This window comes from Miniopterus schreibersii (genome assembly GCF_964146895.1).
Source record: "Miniopterus schreibersii genome assembly, chromosome: 1".
NCBI lineage: Eukaryota > Metazoa > Chordata > Mammalia > Chiroptera > Miniopteridae > Miniopterus > Miniopterus schreibersii.
Window position 1 is genome coordinate 185951350 of NC_138101.1, and position 16478 is coordinate 185967827.

Genomic DNA, 16478 nt, shown 5'->3' on the forward strand with positions numbered 1-16478 from the left:
GGATGGAGCACAATTTTCTGATTACGAGCTTTGGAATGTTTATGTGCTGTAAGTGCACACTTAGGGGGCACCAAGGAACTACGTGGGTATCATTCAACAACTCATTTAGTGGGGAAAGGATGGTGTCCCCTCATTACATGTGAAACTCCCAGCAGAGAGTTAGAAAAATACAAGTAAGAGATGAGCTAAAGAACCTAAATATGCATAAAAGAAACTCACAGAATCAGAGCATGGTGTCCTCTCGCAGAGTCTAGCTCTTCAGTGTCCTCGCTTTGGTGTCTTTGTGACTTCTTAGACTCAAATATCTCCAGGGAGGTGAGGTTGGGGCCCCGTGGAAACTTCCTGCTGCTGCTCTTGTTTTTAGAGATGACCCGCTACATTCACCATCACCCGCAACATCCTCACAGTTCAGAAGAGTTCTGTTAAATTTTTAATCCACCGTCTTTTGCGATGGCAGGGAGCCCCTTTTGCTGGATATCAGCCCTAGACACATGAATTATATATCTATAAATACGCTCATAAAGCAAAAAAGCAGGGCAGCCTTTGGGGCTAAAATAGACCTTTATATCCCTAGTGATCTCTCTAGTCTAAAGGAAAACACAGCCCTGTCAAGAAAGGGTATATATTCCCGATTTAACATGATAACTTTAAGGCATACAAATATTATTCCCAACCAAAGAAAAATTCTGGAGATGGAATAGGAAATTTGAGTTGTGGTAGATTATAGGTTTTGTATCACTCTGCCTGTAACCCCTCATGACTTTAGACTTGCTGCTTCTATGAATACTTTTATAAGCATAGACATCTGGTAGATCAATGACTCCATAATCTTTCGGCAGTGAAACAAAAATATTATCAGCTGCTCCAACATTTCTCAGTATAGTCACTTTGGATTAAAACAAACAAAGTCTTAAATAGGCTTCCACAACCTAAGTCATTTCTTTTAAGGATCTAATAATGGGAGAAATACATCCCTCACCTGCTCATCTCAAATGGTGTGTGCCCGTGGAGTCCCTAGGATACTATAATCATCTTAACTCTTAAAGGTGGAATTGAATATTAAAATTGATTATACAACCCAACTCATACACCTGCGACAGGCACCTTCACATTTACAGTTACCTAACATTTTCCACCTATTTTCACCATAATTCCCATTTGTAATTATGACCCCCACATCCCGGTTGACTTCCTTTTAAACTAAACATTCTTCCAGGTCCTTGAGATGCCAGGAAAGGGGGGTTATGAAAGCTGCTACCATTTCACTAATTAAATCCCACCAGGATTTGGGCTCTGATTTCCCTGAAATGGGGCATCATTTATCATTTTCATCACTGCTACCAGGAATAAAAACAAAATGGCAAAGAAAACTGGAGCCTCTTCATTTTGGCCGCTTCTTTTATTTAAACTCTGCTATAGCATACCAATCATTTTAGTTTTGAGATAAGCTCTTATTTCACTTAGGGGCTCACCAACCTTTCAGAAGCTCTTTATAAATAAGCGAGCTTCAGGACTCTCTTTCCATCCTGAAAAGGATTTTTTTTTTATTCTTATGTTGTTATTATTATTATTATTTTTCTATTCCAGGAGAAACACTCGCATTAGGGTGTTGAATGAGAAGGGGATAGCAGAGGAGAGTGGCGATGATTCAACTGCGCAGCGAGCAGTGTGTAGATTTTGTAGATTTTTAACAACAGAGACACTGGGGAAGCTTTAGCTAAGATTGAAAAGAGAAGGGGGGAAAGAGGCAAATTTAAGACCGCAGTTGGGTGTCACAGATGGGCCACTGAAATTGCAAATGAGTGCCACTCTGTAATCATGAAGACGGTGGTCTTCATCTCACCTGAAGGGACGCTGCATCCTGCCTAACAGTTTGCCTTTATGTTGAAATCACGGGCACCAGGCCTTGCCTCCCAGCAAACCAGTGATTCCGTGTCTCCGGCCCAGTGTCCTCTCCGCTTCATACGCGGGGCAGACTTTTCACCGCCCTAAGAAATGCCCCCAGAGTTCGTGCCTGGAGAGCCCTCGTGGGAAAGCTTTGCTCCAGGAGAGGGGGGCAAGAGCTGTCTTGTTCTCTGAAGGAAATAACACGACCCCAGAGTAATCTCAGGGGAACCTTTAAACAGATCACAGGGGCTTCCACTTCTTCCTCTCGGCAGTTTTACTCAAACCCCGCCTTCCCCCACGGTCACCTGAAGCACAACGTATAACAGCAGGACCCATGCTAGAAGAATGTGGGGGAAAGGGAGCCCAGGGTTAGTTTTATGACCGGCTTACCTTTAGGGAAACACGCTCCAAATCCCATTTATAAAAACTAGCAAAAGTGCGTAAATTATGCATTAACTAAGTTGCCAGGTATATGAATTATATATGTTCACAATGTGAAAAATAGGCTTGCTGGTCCAGTAAAGCAAGTCAGGAACGCAAAGAACATTTTGCTCAATAGTTTCAAACTCTAAGCACCAGGGGAGAAGCCTGGGTGTAGAGCGCAGACCAAATTATCATTTTGAGATTCTCACGGAGGCTCTTGTTTTATTTCCCCACATACGGTCACATTACCGGGTAGGCCAGCGATGACGGTGCAATGCCCCATTGTCCCTCGCCTTCCCAACGCTATCTATCATGTGCATTGCTGCCCCCCCAGCTCCATTCCTCCTGTAACGCAGTGCAGCTGGCTGGACAGGCGGGAGGAGAGCCTGACGTGGGGCAGGCATTCCCCTCAGGGGCGAGGAAGGCGTGCAGCAGGTTTCTCTATCAGCACACCCGAGATCTGGACCCTTTTGATGCAACAGTTTCCACAGGGGTACAAGACACATTTGAAGATACAAGGTGTGGAAAACAGAGCAGAGGGTTCTAATTTGCGAGTCAGTCTTTGGGGGAATAGCCTGGGAAGACTGTGTAAGCTCAAAGGCTTGTCTACCTGGAATGTCCCTAGACCTTTCTCAGCATGGAGCCACATGTCTAGGCTTGTCACCAACAGGGGCACCTCCGTAAAGTCATATCTGATCACAGATACTTAAACACCAAACACCACCGAGGGCAGAACACACAGACTTTGTACCTGGTTGAGAGCTTAGTGACCCAGCTCAGAAAGAGGCTCGATGATACCATATCAGCATCTCAACTGACGGACTAACTGGGACGGGAACAGCATGCCATCGTTGCTAAAGGATTTGAAAAATCAAGAGTTGGAATAAAGATTTTGGACAAAATCCAGTGAAGAGACATGCCCTGTGACTTCTTGAGATTCTTCCTCTGAAAAGTAGCATGGTGTGTCGTATGTACATAAATAATAAGCTTGGTTCTACAGTTAGGTGAGTACTATCCGCCACAGAATATCTGTGGTACCCACGACCTGCAAGGCACTAGATTTAGCGACCCATCTGAACCTTCCTTCCTGACCCAGTCCACTTGTTTATAAGTGCAGTAAGTTGGGTCTGTGGGTAAACTGATATATTTCTGCCGTTCTAGTTAAGAATCACTGATTTTCAAAACTCACTTTGCTGTCTCTACATTTCTGAATCTAAAAGTAAGTTTCCTGTAAGTCACAGCTGTCTAGGCTGGTTATTTTTAAAATCTGGCATCCAGCTCAGGACATTTTGCATATATCATAAAAGCAATACATTAACATAACATTAGACCAGTGCAAGGTGGGTTGTCTTTGCTAGTCAGGGCAATTTCTGGAAAAGCACCGTCAAAACGGGTTTGTTCGCTGAGCAATTCTAACCTGTTATAACTTGCCCTCACTTAGCACGTAGTAAATGAGGACTGCGCCTGATGAATGTGAAATAGAAGGTAGTAACTTAAAACGTTAAAGACAAGGTCCTTTCCGTTCCTTGATCTTGGTCTCGGCGACATGGAGAATATGTCATTCTCACCCTCATGGGAGCAAGTAAGTAGAAACCCAAGGCGGCCATCGAGAAATGTCATGGTTCACAAAGTCATCGCGTGCAAGTCTGTGTGTACACACACCGCACACGCACACGCACACGCACACACACGTTCTGATATCCAGGCGGCATCGGCGACAGTCCAGTGGAACGTCCTCAGTCCCATAAGCAACTCCTGGGAACAGGCCTGCCTGGATTCCTTCCACATAATTACTTGAGAGTACCTTTAAAACCCGCACCCCTCCCCCCAGTCTGTAGACTTCAGGATTGGGTGGCAGGAGGCAAAGAACGGGTTCCAGGTCCCCTGGGGAGGGTCAGGCTGCCACTGGAGTCCCCGGTGAGGAGCCCTGCGAACCCCGAGTGGGTGGGAGCGGCCGAAGCGCGTTGATGTGCAGCTGTGCTAACTCTGTGTTTCTCTCTCTTTCCAATCCCAGGAGGTGAACTAGTTGTCCCTCTCCTTGTAGAAGACCCTTTAGCCACCCTTCCTCTTGCTACTCGTGCACCTTCCATTACACTCCCCCCTCCCCTCCGCCCCCTCCTCACCATTGTTGAGACCACCAAAGATCCCCTGCCCATGGCCTCTGAGGCGGGGTTACCTTGCTTGTCGGACCGAGGCAGCGAAGGTTGTGATGATGATGGCTTGGTGATATCTGGGTATGGCTCAGGGGAAACCTTTGACTCTAACCTGCCCCCTACCGATGATGAAGATTTTTACACCACCTTCTCCTTGGTAACAGATAAGAGTCTTTCCACTTCCATCTTCGAAGGTGGCTACAAAGCACATGCGCCCAAGTGGGAATCCAAGGACTTTAGACCTAACCAAGTCTCCGAAACTAGTAGGACTTCTACCGCAGCTCTGTCCCCTGAGCTGATCCGCTTCACGGCCTCCTCCTCGTCTGGGATGGTGCCCAAATTGCCAGCTGGCAAAATGAATCACCGTGATCTCAGACCCCAGCCTGACCTAGTCTTGCTTCCGCTGCCCACGGCCTACGAGCTAGACAGCACCAAACTGAAGAGCCCACTAATCACTTCCCCCATGTTCCGTAATGTGCCCACAGCAAACCCCACGGAGCCGGGAGTGCGACGCGTCCCGGGCGCCTCGGAGGTGATCCGGGAGTCGAGCAGCACCACGGGGATGGTCGTCGGCATAGTGGCCGCCGCCGCGCTCTGCATCCTCATCCTCCTGTACGCCATGTACAAGTACAGGAACAGGGACGAGGGCTCCTACCAGGTGGACGAGACGCGCAACTACATCAGCAACTCGGCCCAGAGCAACGGCTCGCTGCTCAAGGACAAGCAGCCGAGCTCCAAGGGCGGCCCCAAGAAGCAGAGGAACAAGGACCGCGAGTACTACGTGTAGCCGCGCGCGCCCCGCGGGGACCCGGCGCGCGGCCCCGGAGAGCGCCCCCTCGCGGGCGGCGGAGGCCCGGCCGCCGCCAGGGGGCTCCGGCTGTGGAAGGACACGCGCCGACAGGCATCGACCTCCGCCCGGCCCGGCCCGGCCCGGCCCGGTTCGGCCCAGCCGAGCCGGGGCGCGGGGACCCGGCGGCCGCGCGCTGTACATAAAGCACACCCCGCGCCCGCCGCGCCGCGCCGGCGGCCTCCTGGCTTCTCTGTTCCACAGCTCCCAGCGAGCCTGTAACAATGTTTGTGAAGCTTGACTGTAACGATTTTTTTGTTGTTGTTTAATTATGTAAAAAAACAAACAAAAAAAACTAAAAAAGTTTAAAACACAAAAAACACCGGCGCGCGCGCACACACACAAGCACCCCCTCCCCTCCACCTGGATCTGGTTCTGGCCAGTGTGTGTAACTTTGCAAGATCTGAGGGGAAAGAAATGGCTTTTGGGTTTTTGCTTATTTTTTTTGAGAATGACTGGACCTACGTTAAGAAGAAAAAAACAAACCAACCAACAAAAAAACTCAGAAAACTAACGTGAGAGAGACTATTGCCATACGAACTCAAAAGCTGCCATGGTGTTCGCTCTACATACCAGGTTGTGGTGTTTTTAGAATCTGTTGTTTGTTTCCTCTATGATGCTCTGCTGAACACACAGCGAAATCACGGGATGGGTGCCGGTGTGGACTGGAAAAGCGGGGCCCTCAGGATCTAACTCCAGGATCCGCCACCCAGACCCTGAACAGACCGGGCCAGGGCTGGTTTTTCTCACAGCCCTTGGGTTTACTTAACAATCTTGTTCCTGTCCGTCAGCCCAGCCAAATTGTGGTCAAGGAGAAGGCCCCACACACTAAAACACAGCCTGCCCCAGAGAAGGGGACGGGAGGGGTGGGCTGGATCCGCGGCTCAGTGAAATGCATGCAGACCTAGACGAAAAGACACTACTGACAGGCTGTTCGCTAAGCCAGACAGCAGGGGAGTTCAGCTCGTGACGGACCCACAAAAGGTCACACAAGCCAGACCTGGCATGAAGACAGTGCAGATACATAGTTCTTCCCCCGCCCCCGCGTGCTCATGTTTTCTCATCGTGGTTTAATTTTGTAGCCTGACACTTACGGATAACTCTGTCCTTCCATCCGCTCATGTCTCCCTTCACCCATCTTTTCTAAAACTAACTAAATAACACTAAATGAATAAAGCTGCTGTGACACACACACACACAAAAAGGAATTTAATAGTATAATATATATATAAATAAATATATATACAGATATATTTATCATGGTATGTTTGATGGGATGGCTGAAACAGGGACCCTGTTCAAGTCTTGAAGCGGAATGAGAATGTTGTTTTAAAAGAAAATAACAAAACAACAAAAAAGTAAACCTTAAAATGTGAAGCAAGTGTGAGTTTTAGTTTTGTCACAGTTAACTGTGTCAAAGGGAATTAAAAAAAAAAATCTTCTCAGATTTTGTTTACATATTTTACTACATTCTTGCTGTTGTAATTCCTCAGCCACCTATGTACATACTGCTTTGAGAAGTGTTCTTTCCTTTCTGTTTGTTTACTTCCGTTGTTTGGTTTATATTCGGGTTGTCTTTCTTTCTTTTTGAAAAGAGGAAACAATGTACAGGAAAACAATGGGTTGGTTGTGTGGCCATAGCGATCCAAAAGGCAAGAGACAAAGCAAGACCGATGTTCACGCGAAAACGAAGCGTGTCCTCTGGAGGGTCAGATATATACAATTTCTTCTGTACAGGTGAAAATCTATCAGCTGTTTAGATTTAGAAATCTACTCTTGCTGGTCTTTGTAAGTTGCATGAATATTTGACTTTGAAAAAATACCTTAAAGATATGGGGCAAAAAGTGCAATCTAAACAATGGTAGCCTTTACTAATGTGTATGGAAAGAGGTGTTCCTCATTATCTGATATTTCAATGTGTTAAGAGTTTTGGATTTTTTTTCTTTTGTCATTAAGGAAGACAGGATTATAAAGAGATGTCAAAGCAAGATTTTAGATGACCTAAATGGCCCAACCTACACGAAGTTGATTATATCTCGATGTCTTTAAAAGATTGCTGTTCTTGGAGTCTTGAGGTCTTGTGAATTGATTTTTCTGCTTTCTTTCTTTACATTTTAAAAAAATTTGAGTAAAAATACATGTGTTTTATTCCTTTTAGTGGAAGTTCTATTTGGACAATTTTATGGGAACATGTGCATTCTGTATGTGAGCTTCTTTCATATTCCTGTTGTTTTATGAACAGACTCTTAAGGAATTTATTTTATGATGTTGTGACGTTACTGCTCTTTCTTTTTTCGTTTCTCTTTTATTTCATATTTGCATTTTCGTTCAAGGATATGCTTAGCAATAAAATGTTCTTCCCAAAACCTTGTATGATGATGCATTTTTATTTGCCAAACATTTGTTAAAAGATCTTACAGTGAAGCTAAACATGTCATATCTTATTGAAAGTAAGCTGGGGCCACTTTCATGTGAAATAAAAGACGCTATCCAGATACTTATATAAACTTGTCAACAGTGGCATATTTATGAGCTAAATAATTATTGTCTGTCAACTGAAACATTATTTAGATTGCTTTGATAGAGTAAACAGTAAAGGAAACACTTTTCTGAACAGGTAAGGTGAAAAAAGCATTCTATTCTGGAAAATATTATTGGATACTTTTTAAAAAGTGTTTGGTAACTTTTAAGTATTTTCTGTAAATCAACAAATTTTGAACAGTTTTCCACAACCATGTTCAGGTTGTGCCTTAAGCACTGGAAAGCTTGAGATGCCTTCTTCCAAAGCCTCCTGTCATGTTGAACTTTTTAAAAAAGCACTAATCCAAAACCAAAATTTAAATAAGTGCTTAAATTTTAATAGCATTTTCCCCTAGATTTTCAGATTATAAAATTCTGCAAACACTCACTATAGCTGGAACCTACCTCATAGCACAGGTATCCCTGATTTGCTGGTTCCCGCAGCACATGCATATTTTACCAATTGGGTCATTCATCATGACACCCCACATTTTTACCATAATCCAAAAATGTGGGTTAACTGAACAGCTGGACTAGATCTATCCATATATTGGTTAACAGTTTTCAAAGAGTTAGAACTAAAAGCAAATATAATTACCCTTGTTCCTTTAAATTTCATTAATGGAATGGTTATGCTGTTGACTATCATGGGAATGGAAAGAAAATGAGGCTGAAAGATGTTAAATTATGGAAAGTTCCTTTTTTGGTTCCTGTCTCAGATAATTTATGTAAAGTAAAGCAATCAGTTATTAATGCCCATGATGTGACCAGTACTGTCTTAAGTGTTTTGGATCTGTGTTGTCTATTTGACCCATGAGTGTAAGATAGAGTTTTTTTCATCTTCAAGATGAGAAAACAAAGACACAAAAAGCTTAATAACAACTTGGCTAATGCATTTCTAATCATGTTAGAAGTCGGGCCCTGCTGACATGGAGGTCAGCGGGATGTCATGGAGAGGGTATAGGCCCTGAGGCCAAGTAAAGTCGGGTTGGAGCCCCACCTGGACTAATCACTATGTATAGGAAAATTCACAATCTCCGAGATTTGGCTTTCTCACCTAAAAAATGGGACACCTCAGTGACTTTGCCTTTCATTGTAGTTTAGGGGGAAAATGAAATAATATAAAGTGTTTTAACTGTGACTGGGACAGAGTAAGAGTTCAGCAGGTAGTCTCCTTCACGTTGAGTGCTATGCTATTCTCTATATAGCAGCTGCCTTCTAGAATTAGAAATTCTACCCTAAATTCTACAATAAAAAGATTACTTAATAGTTATCAAGCAATGTTGTACATTCATGACTAGGGTTTACTAGCTATAATGAGCAAAACTAGCCTTTTTCTAGTCGTATGCTTTGGTTGCAAGCATGACTGCAACCAGTAAACATGTGCCGTTGACATTTGGTAGCATAAGCCCGACTGGCAGCACATGCAAAGCAAGTGGCCAGAGGTCGGGGTAAATGAAAGGGCTGTGGACTGGGAAAATGTTAAACTCGACAGATGAGTTTCCAGATGATGGTCAATGTGGTGGACTCATGAAGATCTAAGTGGCGTTTGCTCAGACACATTGGTGACAGTCCATCGACAGACATAATTTGTCATTGTCTTACCATGAGGAAAGTGGTGAGACAATGCCATTCCTCTCCAATGTGTTTAACTTCGGCCATGGGCTTTGGATTCAGAAGAGCTTAGTTCAAACCTTGGCTCTGAATCCTGGATCTGTCCTTTACTAGCTGTTAAACCTTGAGTGAGGGGTGACGTGCCTCTAGGTTTATCCACGAAAGTGGAATATCATCCTCTTAGTGCTGTGCTGTATCATGAAGTGAGCTAATGTGAATGCAAGTGCCTGCCTATAAGCGCAGTGGTTGGCCCATGGCCCTCGAACAATGATAGCTAAATTTCCCTTTTATCCTAGAAAAATTAATCTGTAATTTCTAAGAAGAGATTAGGAAGGATACATGTTGGAGAGCCTCATAACAATCATTATACATCTATCACCTAAAATCGGAACTGTTTTCATTCCCCTGAAATCACATTGACTTACTGATTCTTTGAGCTCTCCTTGAAACTTCTACCAGAAATGTGTGTACCCCTGTAAAATAATTTACTTCAGGCAACGTCTTCAGAACAGGGACCATAAGAAAGGCCCAAAGGGTGAACTATTCTGTGCCTCAGGGGGCAGTCTTCTGTGCTCTGCAAATTACGGAGTTATCATTGTTTAGATACCCATCAAAATTCTGTATTTGCTCTCCCTCCATAAACATTCTAAATATCACTATTTAATATATAATCCAAGAACCACTGTAAGCATTCATTCAAGCATTCATTCATTTGATAATTCGACATTTAGTGAACATTTATTTGCCAGCCAGTCTACTATTGGCTATTATTTCTGTTTCAATGAAGACAGAAAACGGATATGGGGGTTTTAAGCCTTTTTATCTCTTGTATAGATCCATAAAGGCCCAGATTCTCTTTACCCATGTTCAAACTGAAGTTTGAGCTTTCTCCAAAACTTTGAAACCCTATGTTTATCTCAGTTGAATCAAAATCTTGATACTACTGTTTGATATCAATTTGATGTCAATTAAACATATTTATTAGACATTGTTAAATTATTACTCTATCTTAAATTGAGAGCCCTAGGGAGTTTATAATCTACTATGGGGGCACAAATAGTGATACTACAGTGAATACAAATAAGATGTAAAAAAAGGTACAAACCAAGTTCTTTGGAGTTCAGAAGAAATTACGTAAGGGAAGGTTTCAAAGAGGAGGTGACGTACTGGGTAAAGCTTGAAAATTGGAAAGATCAGGGCTGCGTGCCATTCCAGGCAAAGTGTCAAAGTGGGAACAAGTAGGATCAAAACCATAGTTCGGACGGATCACAGGTTATCTACATACATTAGTAGAAGTTATGGCCAGGAAGGTTTTTGGAATTTTGTCTATGAAACAGAGAGAGACGACAGAATGTCTTGAGACGTTCTCAGGGTCAAGGACTAGCCTGCTGTTGAGTGCAGGGGACACAGGAAGCCAAAGGTGATGAGTGACACATCCAGAGAAGGTGAAAGGTGGCTGAAGAGGTCAAGTTCCCAGGTGGAGGTGTTCATCCGAACAGAGCGAAAGGTAAGTTCTCCTGACACAGCAACGAAGAAGGAGAACATGGAATCAGAAACTGACGTGTTGCGGAGGAGGCGACAGGAGCGGAGACAGCTATAGTCGGGGAGCGCGGTGTTCCAGGGGTCAAAGGCAAGGCCACGGACCACCCGGGAGGCCACGAGCACATGGCAGGAGCCTGTGGACGGCCGTCAGCGAGGCAGCTCAAGAGGCGTCAGTAAGAGTGCCTGCTGTCTTTCCCTGACATTACCAGTATTCCTTTGTATTTTTGATACTTTTTTTTTTCATCTCGTGACTTGAAAGCCAATCTTGTATTTCCAAATTTAGAGCCCTTGCATTTGCACAGTGCTGGCTCCAGAGAAATGAGCCAGCTTAGACTTTCCCGGCAGCGCCCGGAGGGAAGCGGGCGACGGGTGGCGCGGTAGTCAGCCCAGGCTACCGTAGGAAAGCACCCGAGGCTGGGTGGCTTCAGCAGCACCAGCTTCTCTCTCACAGCTCGGGGGCTGGAAGTCCCAGATGGAAATCTCCCAGGGTTGGCTTTCCGGTAAGTGCTCCCTTCCTGGCTTTTAGTTGGCCACCTTCTCACAGTGTCCACCCCAGACCTTTCTTCTGGGGGTGCTGAGAAGGAGGTATCTCCTCCCCTCCCTATAAGGCCACTGTCCTATCAGGGCAGGGCCCCACCCTTAGGACCTCATTCAACTTTAATTACCACCGAAAGATCCATCTTCCAAATACAGTCACGCTGGGGTGTTAGGACGTCAACATAGGAATTGGGGAAGGGGAGGAACACAATTCAATCCATCACAAGTGTACATGGTGCTGGTAATTAATAAGGTGAAAACTGTAAAAACGCAAAGGAGTCAAGGAATCCAGGCACAACTCGGGCCTCGTCAAGCGTCTACACTGGCTGCGAGGTAGGAGGGGAAATCCGTCCGTGAGAGACTAAAGCACAGAGCAGCGCAGGATCGCAGGAACGAGGGCTGGGACCTGGAGGCAGTGGGAGGGCTGCTAAGCGAGAGGCCCTAAACACAACAGCTAAAGGGGTCCCTGATTCAGATGTGGGCTGTATTATATTAATAGTGTGAGCGCCAAGAGACCCTGAGCTTTCCTAGTGGTCAGGTACATGGGTTCCTGAGTCAGGATGCCATAGCTTGTATTCTAGAGCTGGAACTCTAGATAAGTGACGGAGCCTACCCAAGGCTCGGGTTTCACACTTGCAAAAGGAAAGTATATCTATCTTGTTGGTTTGTCAGGAAAGATTAAATAAAATAATTCATGGAAAACACTTAGCATATGCCCGGCACGTAATAAACCCTAATAAATGTTGGTCATTATTTAAATCTGGTCTTGTTTCCTGACTCAGACAGGATCAAAATGAGCTGCTCCTTGCATGGCTAGTCAGCACCAAGAAGTACACAGAAACATAGAGGTTAAGCAGTCATTCTGAGTATTTTCCTAATACTTTCATTTGCCGAGAAAATATAAAATGTAGTTGCCTGTTCATTTGGCAAAGTTTTCCCCTCACTGCCACTAGTTTTCTGCTGCCAGGCTCCACCTTGGATCACGCCCAGGGAAGCCTCATATCCTGAGATATTTCGTTCTTGCCCTGAGTTTCTAGTTCTGAGCCTGCCTATGGCAGCTGCTCACTCAAACCCCAGGAAGCCAGGAGGCCTTCAGGAAACTTGCACCCCTTCATTGATATGCATTATTTGGTTTTTTATTGAATTTATTGGGATTACATTGGTCAATAAAATTATATGGGTTTCAAGTGTGCAGTCCTACAATACAGCACCTGCACGTTGCATTGTGCACTCACCACCCAAAGTCCAGTCCCTTCCATCGCCATTTATCCCTCACTTACCCTTTCCACCAGCCCCCCCCCCCAGTAATCACCATACTGTTGGCCCCCCAGCCCCCTCCCCTCTGACAGCTGTCAGTCTGTTCTCTGTATCTATGAGCCTGTTTCTATTTTGTTGATTTTGTTCATTGGGATCCACATGTAAGTGACATCACATGGGTTTGTTCTTATTATGACTTTTTACTGGGAACGTTTTCAAATATTCTCAAAAGTAAAGAGACTAGTATAACAACCCCCACGTATCCATCATCTTGTTTCAAGAATTATTGATCTTTGGCTGTTCTTGTTTTATCTATGTTCACGTCTCCATGAAAGAATATCTTTTAATACCACACAATGGTAAAAAGAAAAAAAAAAAAAGGGAGCATTGGAAGAATAGGTATTGTTGCGTCTCTTGACCTGGTGCAGTTGAGAGTAACCAAGCCTAATGTTCTTCCCCATGGACAGCTAATGGCAGGATTCCAGTCCTTTACTCAGTGACGCCTTGAAAGGGGAGATTAGCTGCTAAGTAGACTCGGCATCGCTTAATGAGATGTCTTGAAAACAAAGGATTTTGCAGCTTGTACGTCTTTCATTTCAACTGTGCTCAATCACTTTTCGAAATAACTTTTTAAAAAGTCTGTAAGTCTATACAGTGGCTATACCTTTTATAAAATGTGGCATCTTGGAATATAATCTATGTTCTTCAAGGCTATAGGTAAGGGAAAATATAATTCATTTGTACCCGTGGAAGCTAAGAAATACTTTTACCTCTGGAAATGTGATCAGGAATCCGCTAGATGCTTTCTTAGGGCTCTGCTCCGGTGCCTGCAATAGATGCGGCTACGGAACCCTGTGAGTGACTGACTTCGTGAGATAGCTCATCAAGCACATTTTCAAGTCACGATTTAATTACCGCTCTGTTGTCACTGGAGATTTTCTCTTCTTTGCTCTCAGGCCCCTGCAGCTTCTGCCCTCTGATTTCCGTCGTGGGAGTATCAGGGAAGAGTCGGGGAGAGAGAAAGGCACTCAGACTCTTTGGCGCACCTTCTTCCCGATCTCAGTCAGGCTCAGTGCTGGGGAAATGAGCAGAGCCCCCGGGCTTCGGCTCCTGGGCCTTTCGGGCCCAACTGAAAGGCAGCAGAGCTTTCGGCGAGTGCCCAGTGCTCCTGTCCCTCCCTGTGCGGGGGGTTTGCCCCGTTTGACTTGCTGTTTGGGGGCGCGGGGGGCCTAGCAGAGCGCGCACAGCATCCTTCTTGCCCTGAAAACAACAGGTGGCCCAGGTCTGCGGAGAAGCGCAGCAGCCAGGGTTACAAGCAGGGGGGACACTTCAACGCAGGGCGCCGTGAGGCCGAAGAGCTAGGACCTCGCGGGTACCACAGAGTCGTTTTCAGGGTCCCTACCTCACCCAGGAAACGTGCTCATGCGCACCCATGGGTGTGAGAGGCCCTATCGGCTGGGATATCAGATTTGCAATGCCAGAGCCAGGCTGGTTATTGCTCATAAACTCGGCGAGCGGGGAACCGGGGGCAAGCCGAGGGCAGAGCAGAAGGGCTGCTCCTGAGCAACCGAGAGGTTTGCAGTTGCTCAGAAGGTGGGTTCAGAGTTAGAGAACCGAAAATAATAATGAGGCCTCTCTCTCCCCCACCTCACTCCTCTTCCCCTCTTCCTCCCTCCCTCCCATGCCCCCCCAATTCCAGAAATAGTGTCTGATGTTAACAAATAAGCTCTGAATTTGCATACACTCTGCACTTCTTTTGTAAAAATGAAAAAGAAAAAAAAAAATAGGTGCCTGTACTGGTCTAGTAATAAGTTCTAAAATGCTTCAACTGTTGTGCTGGCCTTTCTAATTTTTTTCCTTTTTAAATTTAAAACATCCTTAAACACTGGTATGATAAACATTTTTTCCTAAAATATTTTATGGGACCGTGAGTCACATGTCTGTGTAGCTGAGCAGGCCTTCCTTCACTTCCTCACTGGGTAGGTGACAACCTGCAAGTGGATAACATATAAATGCACTAGAGCAGTAGCTTTTTGTTTTTTGTTTTGATGAATCCTATTTCTTTCCAGCTTTATCGAGATATACTTGACATGCAACATTGTGTAAGTTTAAGGTATACAGGTGCTGATTTGGTGCACATATGTAACGCAGGAGGATTACACATCCATCACCCCACATAATTACCTAAATTTTCTTTTGTGGTGAGAACATTTAAGATTTACTGTCTTAGCAACTTTTGAATATACAATACAGTATTTTAACCATAGTCACCAGGCTGTACATTAGGCCTCTAGAACTTGTTCATCATATAACTGTAAATATGTACCTTTAGACCAACATCTACCTATTTCTGCCACCATCTCACCCCTGGCAAATACCAATCTACAATCTGTTTTAATGAGTTTGGAGTTTTTAGGTTCCACCTATAAGTGATATCAGATAAAACTTTCTTTCTCTTTCTGATTTATTTCACTTAGCATAAAGCCCTCAAGTTTGGATTTCCTTCTTTTGAAGACTGAATAATATTCCATTGTATATATGTACCACATTTTTTTCCCATTTATCTGTCGGTGGACATTTATATTATTTCAATGGCTTGGCTATTATTAAGTATGTTACAATGAATGTGGGGATGCATATATCTTTTTGAGACAGTGATTTTATTTGTTTATATACCCAGAAGTAAGATTGCTGTATCATATGGTGACTCTATTTTCAATTTTTTGATAAGCTGCCATACTGTTTTCCATAATGGCTGTACAAACCTAAATTTCCATCAACAGTGTATAAGGGTTTCCTTTTCTTCACAGTACTTGTCATCTGTGGCCTTTTTGATAATAGCCATTCTGACAGGTGGGAGGTGATATCAGAAGACAAGTTCAGAATCAGAGCATCAGAAATAATGAGGTAGGTGAGTCAATGGGGAAAAAAGCGACATGTATAATACTTTCAACAATAAAGATAAATTTGAAATGAAAATAATAATGAGGTTTTTCTCTCCTTTCTCTCCCTCCCCTCACTCTCCCCTTCCCAAAATGTGTACTTTTATTTCCCTGATGATTAATGATGCTGAAACCTGTAATGTACTTGTTGGCCATTTGTATGTCTTCTTTGGAAAAATATCTCTTCAGGTCCTTTGATTATTTTTTAATCAGAGTATTTGTTTTCTTGACATTGAGTTGCAAGGATTCCTTATGGATTTTGGATATTGATCCTCTATCAGATATATGATTTGCAAATATTTTCTCACTCTCTAGGTTGCCTTTTCATTTTGCTGGTTGCTTCTTTTGCTGTGCAGTTTTTAATTTGATGTAGTTTTACTTGTTGATTTTTGCTTTCGTTGCTTGTGCTTTTGATGCCATAGTCAAAAATTTTGCCAAGAAAACAGCTTTTCCATGTTTTTTTATAATAGTTTTACAGCTTCAGGTCTTACATTTAATTAAGTCTTTAATCCACTCCAAGTTAATTTTTGTGAGTGAAATAAGATAGGGGTCCAATTTCATTCTTTTGCATGTGAATATCCAGTGTTTCCAACACCATTTATTGAAGGGACTACTCTTTCCCCACTGAGTATTTTTGACTCCCTTGTCAAATACTAGTTGAACACATATATGCAAATTTCTTTCTGGACCCTCTATTCTGTTCCATCGGCCTATGTGTCTGCTTTTGTCAGTACCATGCTGTTTTGATTACTATAA

The 16478-nt window shown here is 44.0% G+C and overlaps 1 protein-coding gene across 11 annotated transcripts in view; it reads left to right on the plus strand.

Annotated features, from left to right (window-relative positions):
* Window positions 1-5250, plus strand: part of NRXN3 (neurexin 3) — a gene marked incomplete at both ends in the record, with an annotated part of 1307801 nt that extends 1302551 nt beyond the window's left edge. For 8 of the 11 annotated variants that reach the window (XM_081139380.1, XM_081139378.1, XM_081139379.1 and 5 more), the window contains one exon: window positions 4325-5250. In XM_081139380.1, the coding sequence (XP_080995506.1) occupies window positions 4325-5250 (926 nt within the window). The remainder of the gene's footprint in view (window positions 1-4324) is intronic. The other 3 variants (XM_081139383.1, XM_081139374.1, XM_081139375.1) reach the window with 2 other exon arrangements.
* Window positions 5251-16478: the final 11228 nt, after the last annotated feature.